The 14,267-nt window shown below is 55.5% G+C and overlaps 2 protein-coding genes across 7 annotated transcripts in view; one reads left to right on the forward strand and one right to left on the reverse strand.

Annotated features, from left to right (window-relative positions):
- The window catches only part of SPEN (spen family transcriptional repressor), a 66,634-nt gene extending 64,993 nt beyond the window's left edge, over nt 1-1,641 (forward strand). For all 3 annotated transcript variants that reach the window (XM_081955255.1, XM_081955256.1, XM_081955257.1), the window contains one exon: nt 411-1,641. In XM_081955255.1, the coding sequence (XP_081811381.1) occupies nt 411-542 (132 nt within the window). In that variant the 3' untranslated portion in view covers nt 543-1,641. The remainder of the gene's footprint in view (nt 1-410) is intronic.
- Nucleotides 817-14,267, reverse strand: ZBTB17 (zinc finger and BTB domain containing 17). Of its 4 annotated transcripts, none has more exons than XM_081955262.1 (15): nt 13,698-14,267; nt 13,072-13,278; nt 11,683-11,856; nt 10,487-10,657; nt 7,538-7,660; nt 6,905-7,182; nt 6,159-6,301; nt 5,683-5,983; nt 5,482-5,569; nt 5,239-5,391; nt 4,143-4,263; nt 3,892-4,022; nt 3,564-3,779; nt 2,694-2,783; nt 817-2,456 (listed from the first exon to the last, which is right to left on the reverse strand). In XM_081955262.1, the coding sequence occupies exons 1-15, from the start codon at nt 13,702-13,704 to the stop codon at nt 2,194-2,196; spliced, it is 2,466 nt and encodes an 821-aa protein (XP_081811388.1). In that variant the 5' UTR covers nt 13,705-14,267; the 3' UTR covers nt 817-2,193. The 4 variants fall into 4 exon arrangements, with proteins under 4 accessions (XP_081811388.1, XP_081811386.1, XP_081811385.1 ...); XM_081955260.1 differs by lacking the exon at nt 13,698-14,267 and adding an exon at nt 13,387-13,639 and having other exon boundaries at nt 2,694-2,768; XM_081955259.1 differs by lacking the exon at nt 13,698-14,267 and adding an exon at nt 13,387-13,638.

Consider the following 14,267-nt stretch of genomic DNA (forward strand, 5'->3'; position numbering starts at 1 on the left):
CAAGGCAGTGGGAGGAGAGGCGGCTCAGGCACCTCCCGAGGGTGGCACTGCCCGACCTGGTTGCGAGGGAGTAGGGCAGAACAGTGACTCAAGTGACAGCTGTCTGTTTGGGCGAGGGGAGGAGGGAGCCAGGAGGTGCAGCTGCAGAAGGGGCAAGGTGTTCCTGGGGAGGGGCGGGAATTAAAGCCAGCTGAGGGATTTTGCACCAATCACTACTGGAGTTTTAACCCCACCTTCAAAATAAAAGCCATATGGGGGACCTGGGGCCAATCATTAAGGTACTGGGAGTTCTAGTCCTGCTAGGGCAGAGCCACAGTGCCTCTGGCACTTGCTTCCTCTTGGGTTGCTCATTCCGGATGCTCGTTCAGGGTTCACGGTTTCATCTCTGCTTCTCTCTCTCTCTCTTCCAGCCTGCGTACGTCCTCCAGATCTTCCCGCCTTGCGACTTCTCCGAAAGCCATCTCTCCCGCCTGGCCCCGGACCTCCTGGCCAGTATCTCCAACATCTCTCCCCACCTGATGATTGTTATTGCAGCTGTTTGAGCGAGAACTCAGCGGGAACCGGACAGACAGTTGCCCTCTCTTGGCCCTACGGCAGAAGGAGAGAGAAAGTGAACAAAGGAAGGGACCGGATCCTCCCATCCCGCCGGGCCTCCGTCAAAACCTCATCGCAGGGCGGGCAGGCGGCGGGCGGGGTGGTGGTTCCCACGGCCTTGAATGTGTTTACATACGGGCTTTGGTGACGATGGACCTTGGAGGCACCCCAGAGGCAGACGGAGCCCAGGTGGTGGTCTCCTCCTGGGCCTGCTTTTTTGGGGGGGGGAGGGGTGGGGGGAACGACAAGCTAACTCTAGAAAACGAGGAAAAGGACGAACCGGAACTGCCTTTGCACTAAATTTGCGACTTTGGACCTTTGCACAGTTGAAAAAGTTGTTGTGGTATGCTAGGTGGATGTCTCAATACACACACACAGCAGCAGCTGGCGGCGTGGACTCTGAACTGCAGGACTTTCCGCTCCAGTCTGTGGGTCAAGGAGCATTTCACGCTCTCCAGGAAAAGCCTCTCCCCGCCCCCCCCCCCCAGCCCCGACTTTCTGCTGCCCCCTCCCCCCTGCAGTTTTTCCTCCTTCATCCTGGATGTACAGTTTACACTGAAACAAAGCAGAGCATAAAAAAGGAGAGCTATTTTTCCTTCTTGGTGGTATTATGCAGGACTCCGTGGGTGTGTGTATATATAAATATATATAGAATATTTCATATATATATATATATATATATATATATATATTGAAATATATATATATATATATATTGAAATATAAAAAACTCTAAAAGAAATCTGATCCCCACAACATACTTTTTTTTTAATCTGTGCCAAAAAAAGATGTGTTTTCAAAGAAAATCTTATTTTCATACTCCGACTTTGTATTTGTCACTCATTTGTAAGTGCGCTTCATTTAGACCTGGGCCTCCCTACCCCCACCCCCGCCTCCGCTCCGCCCACGGAAGGTTTCGCCCACTGTACAGACTTTTTATCTTGGTCCTTCTACTCCTAAGACTTAATTTATGGAACTGTTTTTCTCAGCGCAGTTTTGTTTTGTGTGTCCATTGGAATACAGACTTTATTAAAAAAGACAAAACACCCTGGCGTTTAAAACCGTTCTCTGCAGGAAATTGGGGTGCCTAGAGGCTGCATGTCGGTAAGGCGTCCGTTTCCCCGCAACCCCCTCTTTCCCCCCTTGGAAGAAGCAGCCGTGACTTCTCCTTCAGAGGCGGCTGGAAACCGTTGGCTGGCTGTCGGGATCTGGTTGACGGAATGGAGGCCTCCTGCGTTGTGCCTGGGAGACCCAACGGAAGAAGAAAAGCTAGGAAACTTTTCTTAACTGACAAAACGCAACTCAGCCCAGCCAGTTTTCATTTCAAACATAGAAAATAACAGCCTTTTATTTCCTCTTCTCAGTATTAACACGGATGTAGTCTCTCTCCAATACAGAAATATTTTTTTTTTTACATCCGTTTTCATGTAGCTTTAAATAGCGGATTGGTGAGCAATGCTGGAATGTTCACAGCACGATGGGAGGCTACGGCCGGTTGGAGCGGAGTCTCTCTGGGCACGAGGGGGCGCTCTTCTCCCCGCCCTTGGCCCAAGCTGTTCCTTTGGGGCATCAAGTCTTGTGGCGGAGCAGCCTCCGCCATCACTCTCCAGCGGGCGGGGCCTCTGGCAGGGCTGGCAATGCTTCGCTGCTGTCCCGCGCCCGGAAGAGTAACTCTCCCGACGGAATGACCTGCTCGCCGTGCCAAGCAGTGGAGGCGTTGTACTGTTGGTAAAAGTCTGTGTCCGCCTGGAACATGACCAGGGCTTGGGCTGTGTGAATGCGTACGTGCTGAGCCAGGCTGTTGGCATCCAGGAACTTCTCTCCGCAGGAGTCGCAGGCGTAGAGGATTTGGGTGTTGGGGTCTAGAATGACAGGCGCGCGGCAAGGTTTAGTTTCGCAGCCCCCTGTCCATCCGCCCCCGTCCCCCAGTTCCCTTTCCTCCGTCAAGAAGGTCCACCCACAAAGCCAGCATCTGAGACTAAAAAGCCTTCTCTGTTTCAGAAGCAGCTCTCTGGACTTTTGCCTGGTAGGGGGGGCAGCTTTATTTGCTTGGGAGAGGCTGCCTGGTCCCCAAAAGGAAGGGCAGCCGGCTGACCCACCTGCCTCTTGGACCTGTTTCACGGCCTTCGTGATCTCGGCCTTGAGCGCTTCTGTCTCGTCTGCGGTGACAGGTGCTGCAACGGGAACAACTAAGGAGAGGATTGTCCCAGTCAGCATCGCCCCCAGGTAAGAAGGCACGGCTGGCCCCCTATGGCCGCTCAGCCCAAGGCCTGGGAAGCGGTGGGGTGAAGCAGGATACAATCACACCACCCCCTGCCTCCTCCTTATACAGTCCGAACAGGTGTGTGTTCTGATCTAGGCTTCCTGAGAAAGCATAAACGACAATATTAGTCCCAAAACCCCTCTTTTATTTATATGGCTGTAAATGATGGTCATTAACAGTCCGCAAGGCTTCACAAACAGTCTGTGAAGATTCCGACAGACGTCTGCTCGAGTTGCCACAGTCTTTCAGGGGAATGTTGATAAACACACACCTTATCTCCCTTGGAATGCTGCCAGAGACCTAATGGCCAAATGCTGTTCACTCCTCTTTTATGTCTTATGGGATTGGCCAATCATCTCCAAGCCTTACTCCCAAGTTGACCCTGTTTTCTTAATTGTTCTTGCCTTCTGGTAGCTCTGCGCATGTGCACACTGGGAACAGGCTCCCGCTGTTCTTCTGCCTCGCTGATGTCACACTCCGTAGGCAGCAAATAACTCCCAGATATATATGGTCCCCTCTCTGCCTCCGACACAGAGCTCTTGTCCAAGCCTTCCCCAGACTCCAGGACTGGCCCATGTTCCTTCCCAACCTCCTCACTGGCCCGAATCGCTGTTGGGCCACAACAGTGAATATTTCATTGGATGTGGCACAAAGACTCAGGCCAGCCAGATGAGTGCAAAAAAAAAGGGGGGGTGCCTTTACTCACCAGTGAGCTGGGTGACCGCTGTGGCGGCTAGGGCTTCCGTGGCCAGCGTCACCATCTCCTCTGAGGCCACGGTGACGATGTTGAGCTCATCACCTTCGCTGGCTTCCAGGAGCTTCATCCCCGCTTTGCCTTGGTGGACCGTCTTGACGTGGGAGCGGAGGTTATCCACCCGGTTGAAGCCGCGGCCGCACTTGTCGCACAGGAACGGCTTTTCCCCTGCGTGGGGGGATGGAGAGGGGCTGCGTCACGAGGGAGGGGGCCAGACTGGGCGCGCCTGCCGCTGCTCAAGTGACGGCTGGCTCCTCCTCTTCCCGCCCCGCCCCCTCACCTGTGTGGATGATGAAGTGCTTGGACAGATCGCCCACGTTGACGAAAGCTTTGCTGCAGACGCTGCACTTGTGAGGGCGGATATTGTCGTGGTGGCGGATGTGATTGGCCAGTTGGCTGGACTGGACAAATCTGCAAGGGAAGGGCCCCCAAGATCTTCAATCAAAGTAAGAGCCGACAAGGGCAGATCCAAGAGAGACCCAGGGTGTGTGGGGGTGCGTGAAGCAGCAAAGCTTGCGAGAGCCTACTCACCTTTTGCCGCAGCGTTCGCAAACGTAGGGTTTTTCCCCGGTGTGCTGACGTACGTGAGCTATTAGAGAGCTGGCCTGGGTGAAGGCTTTCCCACAAATTATGCACTGGCAGGGTTTCTCGCCTGCAAAGGAGGATAGGGGAGAGAGAGGAGAGCGTGGAACCCCTGTTCTTGGGCCACGAGCATACACTCTAACTCCCGCGTGTCGTGGACCAGTGTAGCAGAACGGGTGCTCGTGGGACAGTAACCGACGCTCACCATGTGGAAACCTACCCTTTGTCATACACATGGATATTTGCCAGTTTTGGAGGCCAAAAGTGATCAGATTTCTGCCTTTTCAGAAAAGTTCAAAACCGTAAGATAATTTGGGACACAGATGGAGGGGCTTTTGCTGAAAGGACTTTTGTTGAGTTTTTCAGGATTACAGCATCACAAAGCAACACAGATCAGAATCACTCACACACACACACACACTCAGTCGAATTCCAAAATCAAATCAATATCCCAGAGATGAGTTCTTTGTTGCTGTTTTCGGCAATGTTGTACTACAAAAATGCAAAGCGTTTGTTTAAAAACCGGTCTATGGATACACGCCCTTTGTGGATCCTGAAGAAAGTCCTCGACGTACAGTATATCACAGAAGTGAGTATTTCCCATTTTGCTGCCAGCAGTTTAGACACGAATGGCTGGGTGTGCTGCGTTATTTTAAGGGGACAGCACATTGACGCTGTTATACAAGCTGCATACTCACTACATTGTAGCCAAGTGTCATTTCTTCAGTGTTGTCACAGGGAAAGGTATACTTAAATATTTACCAAATGTGAGGGTTCTGTGATATACTGTAAGTACTAGTCTTGGCCGCATAGCGGCCATCCATGCACCAGGGCTCCTCCTTTTTTTGCCCCGCTTCCCTCCAGAGACAAGCAGGTCCCATTAGGGAGCTCTTCCTGCCGAGACTGAAGTCCTGAAGGAATAGCTCAAGGTGCAGTTTCCAGGCTGGGGCCCTGAAGCCCCAGCCTCTGCGGCAGAGGGCTCATCTGCAGCCTCAGCTGTCACTGCAACTGGAGCCCGCCCAGACTGCCAGGCCCCCAGACTCACCTGTGTGAATGCGAACGTGCCGCTGAAGAGCCCCTGGGTCAGCAAACTGGCGCTGGCAGTGCACGCAGATGTACGGTTTCTCTCCACTGTGGATGCGGAGATGCCGCTTCAAGTTACCTTCAGGGAAGGAAAGACAAAGCCACTCGAGGTTGCCTGTGGTGGAGAAGACGTCGACGTCCCACTCATGCTCAGGCCTCGTGAGCTGCCTGCCCTCGGTCGAGACTCCCCTCCGTCCCCCCGTACCTGAGGTCGTGAACTGCTTCCCACACTCGCGGCACTTCAGCGGACCGTCTGCAATGTGGATCTTCAAGTGCGCTTTGAGGTTCCCCACCTGCCGGCAGGTGTGAGAAGCTGGTGGTGAGAGGTAGGCAGTTGTAACCCACCCGCCTCCACCCTCCAGCGCTGCGCCAGGCCAGGGAAGGTGGCGGCCCTCGGCCCTCTCACCTGGTTGAACATCTTCTCGCAGTGAGGGCACTGGTGCTCTTTGTCAGTGTCGTGCGTCTCGAGATGCCGCATTTTGGAGGTTGGGTCGGAGAAGGAGCGCCCGCAGTAGTCGCACTGGTAGGGCTTCTCCCCACTGTGCACCAGCTGGTGGCGCTTCAGGTTGCCCGAGGTGGTGAAGAGCTTCCCGCAGTCCTCGCAGCGGTACCTGGCCTCCCCCGTGTGGCGCTTCTTGTGCAGGTTCAGCAGGCTGAGAAGGCGGTAGCTCTTGCCACATTCCTCGCAGCTGTAGGGCTTGAGCGGGCTGCGGGGTGGAAGAGGCGCTGCCATCAGTCATCTGCCCACCTCGGCGAGCCCGCGAGAACAGCCTCTGCACCTCTGCCAGGTTTTCTGGGCCCAGAGTTGGGAGTCTCCTGGGCAGAGAAGGGCAGTTGGGCTGCCCCCGGATGACCCGCCCTCCTCCTCCTCTGCCCTCCCACCTGTGGGTCTTCTCGTGCGCTTTGCAGGCTGCGGGGTCAGAAAAGGCCTTGCTGCATTCCCGGCAGGAGAAGGGCTTCTCTCCCGTGTGGATACGGATATGGCGCTTGAAGTTGCCCGTGTGGGTGAATTCCTTTCCGCAGTCCTTTGGAGGAAGCAAAGGCACCACTGGCCACCCTCGCCTCTAGCACCTGGTTGCCCAGCCTGCCTGCGAGCGCTCACTCAGTACCCCTGGCATGAGGCTTCCCTGCTGAAGCCCTTCGCTGCTGGCCCATCTGCCCCTCCTCTGCCAGCCCAGCCAAACTCAAGATCCCCATGTCTCTTTCCTTGTCAGAGCGCTTGTGGCCTCTAGGAAGGAAGGAAGGAAGAGCAGAAATGCCAGCTGGACTCTTTCCCCCAACTTGGAGCCAGGGAAAATGAGAATTCTGCGGGCTCCCTGAATCTCGGCCGGGGCAGCAGAGAAGACCAGCCAAGTGCCACCACTCGCATTGGAGGCAAAGGGCCTCCAGCCTGCTGGGCCCACTCCCCTCTTTTCACTGGGCCTGCTTTTGCTGTGACAACAAGTGTACCGCTGCTGTCTGCTCTCGCTGACTTTCGCCCTGTAGCTTCGACCCGAGGGGCTTTGCTCCCATCCACCCCTAGTGGGCTTTTTGCAACAGCAAGGTTCCTACATGCCCGATGCTTTGGGAACGACCCTTTCAACAGGGCTTCCTCTCTCCTGGGGCAGTTCACAGGCCCTGCAGCTCACCTCGCACTTGTGGGTCACGGAGCCGTACGCTTTGGACTCTGTCCTGTCACTGTACGTCCCCGAGCGCAGCAGCCTGGCCTCTCCCACGTTTTCCTGCCCGGAGTCGCTGCCACCGGAGTCGAAGTCCTCGGGGACGCTGCCATTGGTCAGGAGGGTCTGCTCGGGCTCCTCGGTGGTCTGGCCGTTGCCCTCCGCCTCAGAGGGTGGATCCTCTTCCTCCTCTTCGTGGCCTTCTAGCTCCACTTCCATCTCGGCAGGGACTTTCAGCGTCGGAGGGTCTGGAGGAGCAAGGAGGCAAAGATGAGGGGCTCGAAGAGAAAAAAGGCAGAAGGTTTCCGCAGCTGCCCTAACGCCCGCCACTCGGGAGCTGACACGAGGGTCTCAATGACCAAGCCCCAGAAAGGAAAAAAGAAGCACGCGCAGCCAGAATGGGATGGATTCACCACAACTCGCTCAGAGGGAGTCGCCATGCCGAGGTCGTCCATGGCTCTGCTTTCAGACGCTTGGCACAAGAGTTGCCCTGTGCTTAGGACATCCCCTTCCGTCGTCACCACATCTCCTGATCCCAACACATTCTGCACCACCTGCCTTGGGCAACTCAGTAACCTTATACATCCCTGCCTCGGTGCTCACCAGCTTCCCTGGCCTGAGAAGGAAGAGTGGAGATGATGGGGCTGCTTTCTTCGTGGGGGGAGAGGCCGAACTGCATTTCCTCCAGCGGTTCCTCGGCTTCCCCGGGGCCTGTTGCGCCTGCGTCTGGAAAGAAGGACAAAGTTGGCAGCACCTTCGAGACACCAGCAGGCCAGAGGAGCAGGAAGGAGCACTTCCAGGAGGGACCCGAAGCGGAGGTGGCACTTGGGGCAGAGCGGGAAACGACTATGCTAAATGTTCTGCAGTTTGGCATGATTCATAATGGTCTGGCTTTCATGTTGGAGAGATTTAGCTCGGAGGAAAACGGGAAATAAAGGTGTTTAAAGTTACGGCCGAAGCAGAGAGGCATCCCTTTCTTTAGGGCAGGGGTCGGCAATCTTAAACACTCAAAGAGCTACAAAGGTCCTAACTGGAAGCCCCCTCATTCAATTCTGGAGCCGAGCAGAAGTTCCCCCACCATAGAGTCTCCTCCTAGTGTAGCATCCTTTTTCCTGTCCTGACCAGAAGTCCGGTTCCCTTAGTGCAGTGGTCGGCAAGCCGCGGCTCGCGAGCCACAAGCGGCTCTTTACACATTTTAATGCGGCTCTTCTGTGTGCCGGATTATTATCCTCCCTAATCATTGTGGATCGAGAAGAAAAAAGGGAAAGGGGCGCTTGTTTTGAAGCGCCCGCTCCCCTCCCTCCTCTCGGGCATTTCAAAACAAGCGCCCCTTTCCCTTTTTTCTTTTCGACCCACAATGATTAGGGAGGATCCTGAAGTCGGGCGGGGACGAGAAGCGAGGAGGCAGAAAAAGAAACGGAGGCTAAGGAGCTTCCCCCCCGCCTCCTCCCAGCAAAGAGCCGGTTAGATTTTTGCTGGGAGGGGGCGGGGGAAAACTCTTTAGCCTCCGTTTCTTTTTCTGCCTCCTCGCTTCTCGTCCCTGCCCGACTTCAGGATCCTCCCTAATCATTGTGGGTTGAAAAGAAAAAAGGGAAAGGGACGCTTAAAGGTTAAAACAGTAGAGCAAACGCTTCAGAGGCAACAGTTTTCACGGGGAATTAGAACAGAGGGCCCTGGAGTTTCGCTGCCCACCCGGTCAGACCTCGCTTTCCTCGCATGATTGGCTAATTTGCTACTGCCCGGCTCCCCGGTTAGATTTTTGCTGGGGGAGGGGGAAGCTCCTTGGCCTCCGTCTCTTTTTCTCCCTCCTCGCTTCTTGGGGCTCCACCAATGGGGGAGCAAGGCCCAGCACCAGGCTTTGGGCTAACACAGGGGTCTGCAAAGTTGGCTGTTTTAAGACTGGTGGACTTCAATTCTCAGAATTCTGGGAGTTGAAGTCCACCAGTCTTAAGAGCCAATTTTGCAGATCCCTGGGCTAATATGATTGATGCCCTTGGTGGACTTCAATTCTCAGAATTCTGGGAGTTGAAGTCCACAAGTCTTCAAGCTGTCAGGTTTGAAGACCCCTGGTTTTTTTTTTTTCTAAAGGGTTAGAGGTGCAAGGATCTTGTAACTTGACAGCTTTAAGACTTGCGTGCTTCAAATGCCAGAGTTTATTGAAACTAAAAACAGTGTACCATCCTATGTATTTTCGGTTTTAAAAATGTGGCTCTCAAAATAAATTTCAATCGTGGTTTTGGCGAGATTTGGCTCAGTTGAAAAAAAAGGTTGCCCACCACTGCCCTAGTGTAGCATCCTTTTTCCTCTCCTAACCGGAAGTCCGGTTCCCCCACCATAGAGTCTCCTCCTAGTGTAGCATCCTTTTTCCTCTCCTGACCGGCAGTCCGGTTCCCCCACCATAGAGTCTCCTCCTAGTGTAGCATCCTTTTTCCTCTCCTGACCAACAGTCTGGTTCCCCCACCATAGAGTCTCCTCCTAGTGTAGCATCCTTTTTCCTCTCCTGACCGGCAGTCCGGTTCCCCCACCATAGAGTCTCATCCTAGTGTAGCATCCTTTTTCCTCTCCTGACCGACAGTCCAGTTCCCCCACCATAGAGTCTCCTCCTAGTGTAGCATCCTTTTTCCTCTCCTGACCGACAGTCCGGTTCCCCGACCATAGAGTCTCCTCCTAGTGTAGCATCCTTTTTCCTCTCCTGACCGACAGTCCGGTTCCCCGACCATAGAGTCTCCTCCTAGTGTAGCATCCTTTTTCCTCTCCTGACCGACAGTCCGGTTCCCCGACCATAGAGTCTCCTCCTAGTGTAGCATCCTTTTTCCTCTCCTGACCGGCAGTCCGGTTCCCCTAGTGTAGCATCCTTTTTCCTCTCCTAACCGGAAGTCCGGTTCCCCCACCATAGAGTCTCCTCCTAGTGTAGCATCCTTTTTCCTCTCCTGACCGACAGTCCAGTTCCCCCACCATAGAGTCTCCTCCTAGTGTAGCATCCTTTTTCCTCTCCTGACCGACAGTCCAGTTCCCCCACCATAGAGTCTCCTCCTAGTGTAGCATCCTTTTTCCTCTCCTGACCGACAGTCCGGTTCCCCGACCATAGAGTCTCCTCCTAGTGTAGCATCCTTTTTCCTCTCCTGACCGGCAGTCCGGTTCCCCTAGTGTAGCATCCTTTTTCCTCTCCTAACCGGAAGTCCGGTTCCCCCACCATAGAGTCTCCTCCTAGTGTAGCGTCCTTTTTCCTCTGCCTATCCTAATGAAAGCCCTACCAATTGTGGAGCTGACCGGAAAACCCGCCCCTTGCACATAGAGCCTCCTCCTGGCGCACCCTGCTTTCGCCCCCTAACCAGAAGCACCTCTCAAAATCGTGGTGCCGACTGGCAACGGAGCCGCAGCAGAGGGATGAAAGAGCCACAGATTGCCGGCCCCTGCTTTAGAGCAATAGAACTACCCACTCAAGCTGAGCCAATGGGAAACTCGGGAGGGGCAGAGTTACGACTGTGGAACTCGCACCGACGTCATTTTCAAGATAAAAGAGAAAAATGTTGCTTTTCTCCTGACCCCTACCTGTCCTTTGATCAGCCTCGCTCCCTTCCACCGCTATCGCCTCATCCTTCGGGTCCTCGGAAGGATGGGCCACTTCGGCCGGCTGGGGGCTGCCAGAGGATACTGGCTCCTCTTGCTCCTTGGGGGCTTCCAACTCTGCTTTGTGCCTGCTGTTGGTTGTTTTCTCCTGCCCTGGGATGTGGGGGGAGAGAGAGAAAGAGAGAGGGAGGAAGCAAAAGCGACTGACCATTCGAGCCTCTCCAGCCAGAAACCCAGCAAGCAGGGCAACCGGTGGCAACTTCCCCCACCTTGAGCAGCCCAAAGGCCTTGGCTAGCCTGCCATTAAAGTCAGCAGGGCCAAACCTTCCCATTTCCACTACACCTACAGAAACTGGGCATCAGCAGTTGGGCCCAGATTGTCAGTCCTGGATGGCCCTACCTGTTCATCCTAAAACTAATATTTCTGGCTCAAGACAGTCAGAAACAATAGCTACCTATTCTGACCGAGGCTTCCCAAGAGCGTGAAGCAAACTCCTTGTCCCAACAAAAAACCCTTTTATTAACTGACTGTCAATTCTGCTCATTCCCACCCAGCAAAGCCTTTCGAGGGAGGATTTACAGTCACAGACCTTCTCTGGCTTGGAGAGCTGCCAGGCCGAGATCTGCAAAACTTGGCAAGGAGTCTCGGAGAGTCACAAACCAATTAGGTGGACTAATGGTCTCCTGCAAACTCCACTCCCCTTTCGCTCCTCTTTTATTTCCTCTGGGAGGGGCATTCATCGTCCACCTGTGGCCTTCCTCCCAAGTCGACCCCTGTTCTTTAGCTCTTCCCTTCGTCTGGCAACTCTGCGCATGCACACACTGGGAACAGGCCCCAGCTGTTCGTCTGCCTCACTGATGTCTGACTCTGAAGGCAGCTCTGATAACACAGAGCCCTCATTAGAGCCTTCCCCAGACTCTGTCCGAATCTACCGCCAGATTCTACCGTACCCATCTAAAGATAGACCCCAAATTTCCAGTACATTTAAGGATCCCACACCAAAAAGAAAACCAGAGTGGCCAAGCACATAGCGGGTGCATCGCATCCCTTCCGTGCTTCCAACAGAACAAAGTCAATGGTGCTTTGAGACCAGGATAGCAAAATCAATCCTGCAAAGGCCGTATCGCTTCCATCAGCAAGAAAGGGAACCGAACCCAAGGACAGGAAAGTGCCCTACCAGCCACTTCGGGGATCTCCAGGCCAGCTGGTGCCGACAGGGCCCTTAGCGTGTTGCAGGCCTGGACGACTTCCTGCATCTGAAGGAAGCTGCCCACGGCCAAAACGTCCTCCACGTTCTCCGGGCTGAGGGTCAGCTTGGCCGTATACATGAATTCCAGCACATGCTCCAGACCTGCAGGAGACACCCACAGCCAGAAGGTGAACATTGGCAGCAGCCCCATATACCACTCATTCCCTCGCCAGCCTCAGGAAGCTCCCAAAACACAGACCCTACTTCTAAGGCTGCTGTAAGCTGACCTGCACCAGAGCCTGGAGGCTCTCTAGCTTTTGCAGCCAGCTAGTTAGTTTACTTTATTGCCATTGCACGTGGTACAACGACATTAAATGGCGTCTTCAGTGTACATTAATTACTATATACCCTGGGATAGAAGCTGTTTTTCAACCTATTGTTTTTAGTATCCTGTACCGGCTGCCAGATGGTAATAGTTAAAAAAAGGGGGGGGGGGTGTAACCAGGATGAGATGAATCTTTAAGAACATTTTGAACTTTCTTAAGGCAGCGGGAGCTATCAACTTCTTTCAAAGAGAGGAGAGGGCAGCCAATCATCCTCTGGGCAATGACATTGACCCTCCAGAGCGCTGTCCTGTCTGCCCCTGGGCAATTGGCAAACCAGACCCAGGGGTAGTAAGTTAAAATACTCTCTATGGTGCAGCGTTAGAAGGTGCCCAGCAGTTTTCTATTCAGTTGTTTCCCGAGAAGTCTCAGGTAGTATCATCTCTGCTGGGCCCTTTTGACCAGGGCTGCAATGTGAGCGTGTCCCAGGTCAGGTCCTCTTTTTATGACGACGCCAGTGGTGGGTTATGGCCGGTACGTCCCGGTACGGGCGTAACGGTGCCCGTTGGGAGCACCAGGTACAGTTCCGACCACCCACCTTCCTTATCTGTATTTGACCCAACTGGGCCATTTGTGCACCTGCAGGCAGCATACGGTGCCTGCGCGACGCTCTGCCAAGCAGCTGGAGCGTCGCAAGGTGGTGGTGTGCATGCGCGCGCAGCACCTGTGCAACTGATGGACAACCAGCCCCATAGCCACGTACCGGTTGCGAAGGGATCCAGAACCCACCACTGGACGACACCCATAGCTATTATACGAGAGAAGGGGAGAACTCAAAGCTGGCATCCGGTTATTCACCAAGGCCAACTCCTCCAGCTGGCCCCTCACTCTGATCTCCCCCCCCCCCCCCAGCATCAGGATGCTCCCAAATCTCATCTCTTGGGGGGGGAGATTTGGGGGATACTTTTCTTGCGCCCAGTGAAAGGCGCAGGAAATGAAAGAAAGCAGGGAGGCTTCAAAAAGGCTGCCAAGTTAAGGAGCCACCCCCACCCACCTGCCGCGTTGCTGATGTCCAGGTGCACCACGTCCTTCTGGTCCACGAAGAGCATCCTGAAGTACTCGCTGCAGGCCGCCAGCACCGCCTTATGGGCCTTGAAGTCGATGCCGTCCACCACGAAGGTGCAGTCGCACAGCAGGCCCAGCTGCCGCTGCTGGTTCAGCTGCTCCAGGACTTGCTGGCTGTGCTGCGGGAAGTCCATGGCTGCGGGGGGAGAGAGAGGCAATCGGATGCTGCTGCGGCGACGCCCTCCCCCCCCCCCTCTACTCCCCGATCGGGGCATCCGGAGACAAGCCTTTTAGCCTGGCCTACCCCGGAAGGCTGTTGTGTCGCGGGGAAGGAAGGAAAGGCTGCATCGCATCCCCGGCGAGGTTTCCGGCCCCGCCCGGACTGCCTGCCTGCCTGCCTGCCTTCCCGGCGATCGTCGGCAACGGGCGGCCCAACCCTTCCCGCATCCCGAGGAGCTGTCCGCGCCGCGGCTTCTTCGCCCCCGATCTCGCCTTTTGCGGGGACGGGACGGCGGCCCCCGCTCTCAGCCAGGCCCCGGCGCTGGGTGGGGTCGGGCCGGAGGGAGCCCCCCCCCCGGGGAGATGCGCCTCCCTTCCGCCCTCTCGGCCCCGCACCTGCCATCCCCACGAGCGTCACATCATCCCGGCGGCGGCGGCGATCATGGTGACACGGAACAGACAAAGGGCGCCGCCATTTTGCGGCCGGGCGGAAGCGGCGCCAAGAGCGGAGGGTGCCCTCTTTTTTTACGGCAACGACGCGCGCAGGCGCCGTGGGCTGAGATCCGTTGCTCCTCCTCCTCCCCCCCCCTCCTCCAGGCGCGTTAAGCTTCTGAAGCAGCCCGCCGCGCAGGTCCCGTCGCTATGGCGACTAAAGCGCCGAGGAGGCTACGGCTAGGCCTGAAGCCTGTGGAGTGGGGGAAGTGGGGGGAACCATCCGCTTTCTCGGCTCCAACCGGGGTCGTCGTCCGTGTGGGGGGGGCTGAGGTAACCTCGGAAGCCTCGCCCTCCATCCCATTCACCGCTGAAAGGGAAACTGCCCTGCAGCTCCCGGAGGGCGCGGCGGTTTCTGGGGCTTCTCCCGTGTTTTGCCAACAGAGCCGTGTGGATCCTGTCAACAGCCGAGGCCGGCCTGAGGAGAGGGAGGGGTGCAGCGGGTACATTGTCCCGGGGCTCATGAAGGACGGA

This window comes from Natrix helvetica (genome assembly GCF_964273705.1).
Source record: "Natrix helvetica genome assembly, chromosome: 5".
Classification (NCBI taxonomy): Eukaryota; Metazoa; Chordata; class Lepidosauria; order Squamata; family Natricidae; genus Natrix; species Natrix helvetica.

Excerpts from the sequence above, each read along its gene's own strand:
- ZBTB17 (XM_081955259.1), bottom strand. The coding sequence starts at position 13,435 with ATGCGATGCAGCCTTTCCTTCCTTCCCCGCGACACAACAGCCTTCCGG. Across the intron at positions 13,279-13,386 it reads CGACACAACAGCCTTCCGGG|CCATGGACTTCCCGCAGCAC; the intron begins GTAGGCCAGGCT and ends CTCCCCCCGCAG. Across the intron at positions 5,570-5,682 it reads GCGAGAAGATGTTCAACCAG|GTGGGGAACCTCAAAGCGCA; the intron begins GTGAGAGGGCCG and ends ACCTGCCGGCAG.